The sequence below is a fragment of the Papilio xuthus genome, unplaced genomic scaffold (assembly GCF_000836235.2).
Source record: "Papilio xuthus unplaced genomic scaffold, Pxut_1.1 DF829758.1, whole genome shotgun sequence".
In the NCBI taxonomy this organism is placed as follows: Eukaryota; Metazoa; Arthropoda; class Insecta; order Lepidoptera; family Papilionidae; genus Papilio; species Papilio xuthus.
Window position 1 is genome coordinate 3,954,023 of NW_013528891.1, and position 10,543 is coordinate 3,964,565.

A 10,543-nucleotide genomic window follows, 5' to 3' on the forward strand; every position below is an offset into this window, starting at 1 on the left:
TTCTGATCTTTTTGCTATATTGACAGATTTTTAAATTTGAACATGATGTAGGTAATTTTTAAATATATCAAAATTTCGACAAATTGCAAATAACAAATTAAAGAAATTAAAAAGTAACACCCTATATCACATACTATTAAAATTTCCCTATACCATAATTATAGACAAACTGACCCGGTGACCAGTAGTAAAATAAATTACTATAACACACTAGCGCCCCTCACGAAAGTCAAAAAAAATTCAATAACCTCATGTCATTTTTATACTGTCATGTCTTTTATGTCATTTTCTACGTCTATGTAAATTTTACGTGTTTTCTCACAAAACTAAAGCCTTTCTCACCGAGCCAGATAAATTTGTCATACTACAATTTATGTATTCCTATTTACTTCCTACAGTCAATCGTAGCCAGTGCAGTTCAAGCCTAGTAACAAACGCCTACAAACTACAATTATTAATAATTCTATTATTAATCCTTATTTAATAAATAACAATGTATTCTGTAGCTTATTTAATATGACAAACGTATTATTTTGTACTTTATTATTATTAAAAACTTTCTGGATGGAAACTATTGCTTAGGATTTGTTTTACCAGATAACTATTGCATTGTTTAGCGTTTAATTTTAATAATTTTATAGTATTTATTTCGACTTAATACAGATTAAAAATGAGTTACAATTTTTTTTGCATATATTATATAACTATAGATAGATTTAAAAAAGAACTTTTATCTCTATAAATGAAAAAGGGATATTATAAAAGGAATGGAAATTAAAAAAGTAAAAAAAAGTTTCACGACTCAACATCCTAGATTAATATAAAATAAAGTCGTATACTAATATTATTAAATTTAAATGCAATATAATTTTTTTGGTGTAAACTAAGTCATAATTATTGCTAGATTTGTCCAATTTTGATATGAATTTATTTATTGTTCTTAAATACAATTTATTCCTACAAAAATTTTATACTAATCTCCAACACTATTCCTGGGTAACGAAAAAGAAAGAAATACATCGACAGTATCTCGCACTCGCTCGCACCTATGGCTCTTATGCACGTAAGTAGTGATGTGCACGCGATCTTATCGATATATCGATCTTTTGGCTAATCATTTGTAGCGTTGGTGACTAGTATCAAATATCAACATATAATTTACAGATAATGGAGATGTCATCATGAATGAAGAAATATAGATTTTATTAGATAACAATAATAGAATAATTTTGGAAGACAAAAAAAGTATTATCATGAATTATGTTCTAGTTAAAATAAATCGTGGAATGTATCAGTAATCGTAAGTTTCCACTGCCAATAAACTAGTAAACACATAAATTGATTAATGTTATTGTACGAGGCTTATGACAGTGAAAACCGACGGCAAGAATAAGGTTTTCTTTAGCTGCTTATTTTCTAGAGATGAGGTGGACTCTGGATTGTTGAAATAATAAAAACAAGTGTTTAATTTGGGTCACCCTTTATGGTTCGAAAAAATTGAAAAGGTTAATCTAATTTTGACTTTATTATTATATATAAGAGTAGCTTATAACAGTTAAAATTTAAAGTAATAAAAAAGAGAATTTATTAAAAAACAGAAATAAACATTAAAAAAATATGAGATTCAATTTAATAAAAAATTTAAATAACATAAATAATACTGATATTAATAATTAACTTAAAAAATAATACTTTGAGTCAAATTTGAGTAATATTAAAAGTTGAAATTAAACTAAATCTCGCTAAGTAGTTTTTTTTAGTTAATGCTTAGACCAATTTAAATTATTAATATAAAAGTTTAATATTAAGTTAAAGGGCAATGATAGCTTAGGCCATGTTTTTTTCTGCAAAACCACTAAAAGTCCGACCGAAAATTATATATTGCTCAAGATTCGACACTTGTTAACAAACTTTACTGCGATTATAGAATTTGACAAGTTATATTTTAATTCGTAAAAATCAAAATATAGGTTAGTTTAACTGATATCGGTAACCTTATAAAATATAAAATAATAATTAAATTAATCGAATATTGAAAAAATTTAATATCGATACTCGCTTTCAAAATATTATTCGATCGAACATCACTACTTGCATTTCAAATTATTACGTATCAAGTGAACTCTTATACCCTAGTACTTAAAGTTCAATTTCTAACGCTAGTAATATCACGTGGTATTTATTGTGAGTCTTATGCCGTTGTGTTAAAGTACAAAATTACGAAGCTTTTCACGCTACGTAATTGCGACTATTTTTTTTTCTTCAAATTCAATAACAATAATAAACCTACATAATTATTATTTTTAATTTAGACGTCATATAAAACTGAATAATAATAATAAAAAAAAACATATTTAAATTTAGAATTTTTTCTATTTCCAAATATAATTGCGTATTCTAAACAACTATTCTCGTATAGAATGTACTAGAATTATCACGCTTTATTCAAAATTCAACCTTATTCCATACAAATAGGAAACAAATTCGCTCTACTGTGCAAATTCAACATTACGTTCGTCGTACTGACAAATAAAATAGTCGCATTAGCAAATTTTAATCTTCATAACGCATGGCAAGTGAAAATCTACCTTAACTCTATTCAAATAAAGTTAAATATCTCATTTTATAACAAAACGTTCCGTTTTATTCCAAACTGAAAACAACAATCAATTTTGTCTTTGGAATTTACGCGTCATTTAAAATCCTACTTTAAAACCAATGCAATAAGATTCAATATCGCAATTCTGTTGTATAAATATATCAAATGTTATTGAAAATTAAACTTTAAGACATATAACTTAAGACTCAATATCTCGCTTCTCTTGCATCTATAACTTTTCAATCGAAATCCGATCTTAACACTATAGTTATATGGTACTTCTATAGTATAGTAGCATGTCAATCAAAATCGTACCTTGGTATAATAATTTTAAGGTTCATTATAGAGTTCCTATAACGTGTTATTCAAATTTATACCTTACCGTTAAGAAATAAGGTTCAATATCGTGCTTCAGGTGAATGTGGTGACCTTGGCTGTCGTACGGCGACTCCCGCCAACCGTTCGCACACTGCTTCTAATTGTGCGTCCAACATTAATGATGCTATTTGGTCGTCTGTTAACATTTCCACACTGGAATATAAATAAATAAATCTGTTAACACGTTAAACGCCAAAGTAGAAATATAAAAAAATATATTAATTAATAAAACTTTTTGCTGGAAATAGGCCTAATTTTGTCCTCTTTCCCTTCCCACCCTTTTTCTTACAACGAAGGGATGTGAAGTGGAAGTGTACTTTCCGGATGAGAGGATGCATAGGAAGGGAAAATATTTTCTACCTGTGCATCCTCTCCTCCGTGGATTAAATGTAGGCAACGCATATGCAATTGCGTATGTCTATGGGCAACGGTCACTTCGCTATTTCAGCGATTTCAGGTGGCCGCTCGCTCGTTTGCCACCTTATGTTATAAAAAAATATTCTTCAAAAATATATCTAGTTTACGGTTCAATCAGAAGCTGGGTTCCGCTGATATAAAAACATCAAGTGGTCAAAGGTGCCCTAAGCAGCGCCAAATTGCGGCAGGGATCCGTCCACCGGTGACCGGAGTGGCATTTAACGTGTTAAGTAACGATGGTTTCTGAGACCAGTCTCTGTATAAAACAGTCATCTGTTATAATCTGTGCCCAAACATGTTTTAAACGTGTATATTGTTTCAGAAACCCACAGTAAGTAAGCTTATTTAATACTTTTATTAACGTTTTAAAACACTAAGAAGGATTGAAGTTTTTCGTTGTTAGCGAAGTCGATTGAGATGTGATAATCACGGGAAGGCTAGTGTTAATTATCAATAATAAAAAAGACCATTTTTTATGAGAAACTGACGAGTAATTTTTCGTTTTATTGTATTGTAGTGGAGCTGTTTCCCCTTGTTATCCCCCCCATGTTAGTGTTAGACCTACCTAGGCAGGCTATCCGTGTCTGAATGTCTATCAGATGACGCCGAGGAGGTTGTGGGCGAGCGTCGACGCGGAGTGCGCGGCGCAGATCCAGACCCACGACGTTCTCCGAACAACGACAGACCTGAATTTTAGTTTACATTAAAACTACACAACAGTGGTAGACGCTAGCAATAATTCCAAAATGGGTTATGGAAGACAGGCATCAAGTGTAATTTCCTAGCAACTACAGTATTATGTGCCCGAGATTCAAAGTTCACTTTCCTTTCCCACCCTTTTCTTATAAGGATGGGAAAGGGAATATGAATTTGTGTTGAAGTGGACACGTATAAAGTATCAAAGCTAAACTTCGCTATTTCGGCGAATGGTGGCCGCTTACTCGTTTGCTACCTTAAAAACGTAGAGATAGAAAACTAGCTTTAAGCATTTTACTTATATTATAAATGCGAATGTTTAAATGGATGGATGTTTGTTTAAAGGTATCTCTAGGACGGCTCAACAGATCTTGTTGAAATGTTACATAAATGTAGAACATAGTCTGGAAAAACACATAGGCTACTTATTAAGTTTTTTTAATTCCGCACGGACGGAGTTGCGTGCGACAACTGGTCCAGTTATAAAGGAAATTTAACCTTGAAACATCTCCTTGACTCGTTCTCCTGTATCATGAAGTAAGGCATCAAGACTTTGTCGTCGTGCGTTCTGTAGTTCCTGTCTCAATTCTTGTCTAAGTTCGTTCCTGAGAGCAGTACGTTCAGCTCGTATGATACGTCGCGGGGATGCTGCGGACACCTTGGATTCTAAAGGACTAGGTGGTGACGGAGTCTTCTCAGGAGTAGACCGCGGTCGGAGAGAACATTTCTCGAAGCTTATCTATATAAACATCATAAATACTTTGAACCATTATTAGTTAAAATCATTTAGCGTGATGACGTGCTTTCGTTACAAAGTCAAGTGTCGGAATGATTAGTGAGGTTAAACGTTGACATTTTAGTAAGGCTAGTGTTGCGCCAGTACACCGGCACGGTGTCGGATTTTCTTCCTAACAATACATAGCAAGATTATGTATCATTCTGTGGTAACAAAGGAAAACATATACTATGAAAATCAATAAAATAATCTCAAAAAAGACATTAAAATTAGTCGAAACTGCATGTATATCAAAGCGTGAATAGCCTAATGGTTAAGGATACGGATTTTCGATCACGAGGTCGGGGGTTCGAATCCCGCCATTCGACTATTGCCGTAAACCATATCCTAGCACAAGCATACAGCTTAGTTAGAATGGTAAAAGAAATATTAGTAAATTTAGTCTACAAAAAATCTAATAACATTTAAAAAAAAAAGAAGCAAAAGAGATGAATCAAGGGCTAAATGGAGATCTGTGGTCTCTGCCTACCTCTCTAGGTTACGAGCGTGAGTTATATTGTTGTAGACTTATAGCTTAAGTAACTCTAAATGAGACAGTTAACATTTTAATACTGAAAAAAGATTATTTAAATTTACTTTTTCTCACTTTCTACAAACATAATATGTAAATATATTTCTATGTTAAAAAATGAAATAAAAAATCGACTTATTTTAATTTTCTTTTTGCAAAATGTAGACTTACTTCCTCAGGACTGGAGTAGTCTAGGTCTATCTCAGTCCATGTGTCGGAGTCAGGTAGACGCGGGCGCTGCGCGTCAGCCGCACGACGCAGCCACTCGCGCACGCTCGCATCAGTACTGTTCTCGCAAAGTTCCTCCAGATTCTCACTCGTGTTAGACTCACTCGCCGTGTCCGTGAATGTTGAACGATCTATATCTGTTGTTAAATATGATTTTCTTCCAATAGCTTAGGGTAGGGCGAGGTGGGGCGATCGCCCAGGGCGCCGGGAATAAATGGGCGCCGCACATGCAAGACATATAAAGCGGCGCCTTCGTCGTCTCCTAATTCACTCTATCTTTGAAGAATTTCCTTCGGACATCGAAAAAAGGCGCCGCAAAAATCTCGCCCAGGGCGCCAGAAATACTAAAACCGGCCCTATTTTCTTCTGATGTGATAAATATCGAAATATTTCTAATAATATCTAGATTACAGTGCTAATATAATTTAAAGATTTTTAAGTGGAATATGATGAGAATTGAACAAAATTGCGTTATAAATCAAGACATCGTCTTTTTTTTATTTCAAGACTCTATACTTATAGGATCACTCTGTCCGTCCATCTGTCTAGACCCTTTTTCTCAAAAACGCGTGAAGGTATCAAGCTGGATTTTTTTTAGCTACGAAACAAGTATTATTTTCTTACCATTTCTCGTAGACTGTCGCCTTGATCGATGACGATGTATTTCATCAGATATTCTTTCAAGATTTCTTAAAGCTGAAGAGTATTGCTGTTTCGCTTCAGTAACTTGCTCCTCTAATGTTTGGATACGAGCCTTTTGAGCCTCCAGTGCAGCGTTAATGCGCGCCTTCTCTTCAAAGTATGGCCTGAAAATAAAAAAAATCCTGCTCGAAGGACCAAACAATATGACAAAACTTTAAACCATAATCATATGAATTTAAGCCGTGTTTGGCTATTTTCCCAAAAATATAGAACAAAAAATAACCCATAAAAACCAACAATAAAAAAAACTACTGAAAAAAACGCTATAAAAAGTACATTATTCTGTTAAATTAAGAAGACTACATGCGAAATTTATTTACAAGCATAGACAATACTTTACTAGATTAAAAAAGCATGCAGATTATAAAAAGAAATAAAAAAGTTGTACCAAAGTGTGCATTGCCAGTCTGGCGACGTCGAATTGCCTGTGGAAGAAAAAAAAAACATTCTGTGCAAACTAAAATCTATGAAAGCTTAGATAATGCAAGCTAGTGTACAAAAGATATTCCATTTTGTTAGTTAGGCAGGCATTTAAGAAATTAGCTTTATCTTTATTTTGGTAGGAAATTAAATTTTTATTTATGGCAATACTTTATGTGCAGGCATTTGGTAGCATTCATTACTTAATTGCGTTTTTAGTACTACATTTATTTATGAAGGTGAAATGAAATGTAATTTTTACATTAGAGCCCAGTTTATAATAATTAATATGACTTCCATAGACAAGCAAATCAAAATAAATTATTTTCCTTTACTATGCTACATTGCCTAAGATACCAATGCAGTGGTAAGAAAAAATAATATTTATAAGACATGTCAGACTGGTCAGAGTTGAATTATTGTCGGGAGCCAAGTCTCTTATATTCTCCTTTATTTATTAACTGTCCTATATAATAGTTATATACCTAGACTTAGCAATATGTCTCTTTAGTCCGTTCTGCAGTTGCTGTACGAGGGTTGCGGCGGCGCGGTGTGCCGCAGCTTTAGTGCGCTGTGTCACCGTAGCCACTGCTCGGTCTGCCTCAGCCTTAAACATATTATGATTGATTTATTTAAAGTCAATAGCACTGAATGAGTTAAATTAATCTATTTTATGTCATCATCATCATCATCATAATCAGCCTAAATTTATCCACTACTGGACATAGGCCTCCCCCATCGATTACCACAATGCCCAGTCTTGTGCCACCCGCATCTAGTGTATGTGTGTTATAATTTCTTCCTACTTTCACATACCTGGTTAACCCTATGTGTAGCATGGTTGAGCATTTCTTGCCATGCTGGGTCCAAGGTAAGTCCACCTTCGGAGCCTTCAGCAAGCCTAGCAAGACCCTGTTCCGCGAGGTACACCATTTCTCTTGCTGCTGCATGCGCACTGTTAGCCTTGTCATAAGCCAGTGTTGCTGTTTGTAACTCTTGAGATGTCTATGAATTTAAAAAGAAAAAATACATAAAGACGAAGAAGAAGAAGAATTTTGAATGTAAGGTCCTTGAATTACTGTCTGGTGACAAATTATTTATTTTGATTGATGTATTGGTGGAGAAAGAGCAAGAGAGATGTGTCAAGACCTTGTTCACATGTTCAATGACATACCAATTTTCATGTAAAATTAAACTAATGTGAATCAGTGCTAAATGTGTTAAATGCATTTTAATTTGCAGTTTCCTCAATTTGTTAGAAGTATTTATAATACTTACAATATTTGCTCTAAACCTGGCTTCATAATAAGGTCTTGCTTTATGTACACTGGTGCCAAGTTTTTTTGTTAACTGCTGTATACGTAGATGGCCTTCAGCAAGAAGACGACGGAAGGCCAGTCTTGCCTCATCCAATTCAACTTCCAAACGGTTGATCTCATCTGTGGCTGTGTTTAAACGCTCAAGTTCAATCTAAAAATTAAAAAATATATGTGAGGCAAGAGACATGTGCTTGTTATGCCGTCATTTTTAATGTTTAGCAATACTACAGTACATATTTTTGTTTGCAAAAAAATATTTGATTTCTATTTCATATTAACTTGACAGTTCTTACATAATAACTTTTAAGTACATAATTTGTAAATTATTTAATGATTTTAAAAAATAAAACGATTACGACTTTACGTAAAATAAAATAATATGAAAAAAAAAATATTTACATCTTTATTGTCTTTTAAATATAAAACTTATAGAACACTTCCGTGATCTGTTTACAGACTTAAATGAAAAGTAAAGTTTTTTTGACCTTCTACGGATATGTCCTTGAAACTATCGATTAAATTTACCTGCACTCGAGGATCTAAGGCTTCGGAGCATTCGGCACCGCTATCGTTCATTGTTACATCAATTTAAAAACATCTTATCAGAAGTTTAAATGTTGAAAACAGATATTTTCATACATATTATTGGGTCAGATATATTAAACATCACAAAGCCATCGCTAAAAAGCGAATTTCGGCATTTAATTTAGGAATATTCAAGCTATCCGCACCGCCCGTTCGATATCTTCTGTTTATTGTATTAATTTATTATCTGTGATTGTGACAGCGGAAATGTCATTTCAGGTGAATTGATCAGATAATAAATTTTATTTTATTTTATTTTTTCATTTCTTAATAACGTTATTTTTAAATAATACCTAATCGATTAAAAAATATAACTTGAACTACTGAACTACCTGCAATATTGAAAAATAAAATCTTTGAAAATTGTATTTGAAAACATTTCCCCGTTACACTTTCTACATTTTGGCAAATGTCTTCGTCAGTCTTCGCTTTTGTCAAACTCAAACTATTTGACTTTGACAGTTAACATATTTGTACACTCGGCTGTGCTTCTGCTTTGCACTTTCTATTGCGTTTAGTGAATAAAACAAAAATCATGGTATTCAACTCTACTTAATACAATTGTATTTTTATCTTATTCTTATAATATACAGTATTAAAATAATTTTGCAGGCAACCGAAGTAGAAGAAACGATTAAAAGGATTCAAGCTCATAAAGGTGTCATGGGAGTGATCATTGTGAATCACGAAGGTTTGATCAATTTTGTTTACAGCCATGGCAACAGAAAAAAATACATGACTTCTTAAAATCAATAACCATAATTGTAAATCTATTTACCATGGATTAAAGCAATCTTATAAGAAAACAAATGTCAAACAATATTTTCATACCATCAAATTCTTATATTTGCACATTTTATATACTATTACGTTTTTTTTTCAGGCATACCCATTAAAAGCTCTTTGGACAATGCTACATCAGTATTATATTCTGGTTTAATTGGTCAGTTAACAGAGAAAGCTAAGAATGTTGTACGAGAAATGGTAATAATATTTATCTATTTACTAGTGCCTGTGACTTTCTATATGTAATTATAAAAAAAAAAATATTTCATTCCCATTAGGTCACTCTTGTTTTGTCACTTTTGAACAATTTTCTTAAATTTTGTATTTTTTTCCAGGATTCAACAAATGAATTAACATTCCTCCGAGTCAGAAGCAGAAGGCATGAGATATTGATTGCTCCTGATCGGGAATTCATTCTGATTGTTATACAAAATACAGCAGACTAGTCATATGTACTACATAAACCAACATACTTATCAAAATCTATGAGTATGAAACTAATTTACGATAGTTTTGAGCACCACCTTTTAAAGTAAAAGTGTTTGTCAAGCTGTAACTGTCTGGTCTGGAGTCATTGTCTTTACCTATGAAGGTTTTACAAGATTTCTGACAAATTAATCACAATAATTGCACCCTCTTTTGCGGAGTGAGAAAAGTTTGCTAGACTATAATTTGATATTCAGTTCTTTCCCTGCACAGATTAAATAATTATATGTCAAATGCCAGTTATTAATAAGGCATATCTCTTTAGAAATGAAGCAATCAATTTTTATAATTCTTTAAATTCAGAGGAGTGAGGAGAGATTATGAATGTTTTTGTTAAAACCAAATGGCTTATTCACTATTGTCTCTTTTTTAGTAGTAAATAATATTGTCAATCTGGTAACACTATAACACCAATAGCAACAAACGAAATAAATTATTTTAAGACAATACTTTAAAAGGATAAGGTTAATTGATGTAAAAAAGCCTTTGCGATTTTTTATGCTACTGAAAAAGCTTCACAAGTATATCTAATATTTTGCGTTTTTTTATTTATAGGCATATATTTGTTCTAAAAACGGTATGATGATTTATTTACGTTTATTTATAGGACTAAAGTAGGC

The 10,543-nt window shown here is 32.5% G+C and overlaps 2 protein-coding genes across 3 annotated transcripts; one reads left to right on the forward strand and one right to left on the reverse strand.

The window, feature by feature from the left end:
• Nucleotides 1–1,271: 1,271 nt before the first annotated feature.
• Nucleotides 1,272–8,825, reverse strand: LOC106113407 (SH3 domain-binding protein 5-like). Of its 2 annotated transcripts, XM_013306158.1 has the most exons (10): nt 8,592–8,825; nt 8,026–8,217; nt 7,564–7,752; nt 7,233–7,354; nt 6,250–6,431; nt 5,569–5,762; nt 4,589–4,829; nt 3,960–4,080; nt 2,982–3,130; nt 1,272–1,434 (listed from the first exon to the last, which is right to left on the reverse strand). In XM_013306158.1, the coding sequence occupies exons 1-9, from the start codon at nt 8,640–8,642 to the stop codon at nt 2,998–3,000; spliced, it is 1,425 nt and encodes a 474-aa protein (XP_013161612.1). In that variant the 5' UTR covers nt 8,643–8,825; the 3' UTR covers nt 1,272–1,434; nt 2,982–2,997. The 2 variants fall into 2 exon arrangements, with proteins under 2 accessions (XP_013161612.1, XP_013161604.1); XM_013306150.1 differs by lacking the exon at nt 1,272–1,434 and having other exon boundaries at nt 2,056–3,130.
• A 354-nt stretch (nt 8,826–9,179) lies between these two features.
• LOC106121124 (dynein light chain roadblock-type 2-like) lies at nt 9,180–10,228 on the forward strand. Its single transcript, NM_001312453.1, has 4 exons — nt 9,180–9,189; nt 9,264–9,342; nt 9,535–9,635; nt 9,773–10,228. Exons 1-4 carry the CDS (start codon nt 9,187–9,189, stop codon nt 9,881–9,883), a joined length of 294 nt encoding a protein of 97 aa, NP_001299382.1. The 5' UTR covers nt 9,180–9,186; the 3' UTR covers nt 9,884–10,228.
• Nucleotides 10,229–10,543: the final 315 nt, after the last annotated feature.

Bases quoted from the DNA above. Each gene is read 5' to 3' on its own strand.
- LOC106121124 (NM_001312453.1), top strand. The intron at 9,343-9,534 runs GTTTGATCAATT...TTTTTTTTTCAG, and splicing joins GATCATTGTGAATCACGAAG to GCATACCCATTAAAAGCTCT. The intron at 9,636-9,772 runs GTAATAATATTT...ATTTTTTTCCAG, and splicing joins AGAATGTTGTACGAGAAATG to GATTCAACAAATGAATTAAC.
- LOC106113407 (XM_013306158.1), bottom strand. From the start codon at position 8,642: ATGAACGATAGCGGTGCCGAATGCTCCGAAGCCTTAGATCCTCGAGTG. The intron at 8,218-8,591 runs GTAAATTTAATC...TTTAATTTTTAG, and splicing joins CCTTAGATCCTCGAGTGCAG to ATTGAACTTGAGCGTTTAAA. The intron at 5,763-6,249 runs GTAAGAAAATAA...ATTTAACAACAG, and splicing joins GCGACAGTCTACGAGAAATG to ATATAGATCGTTCAACATTC.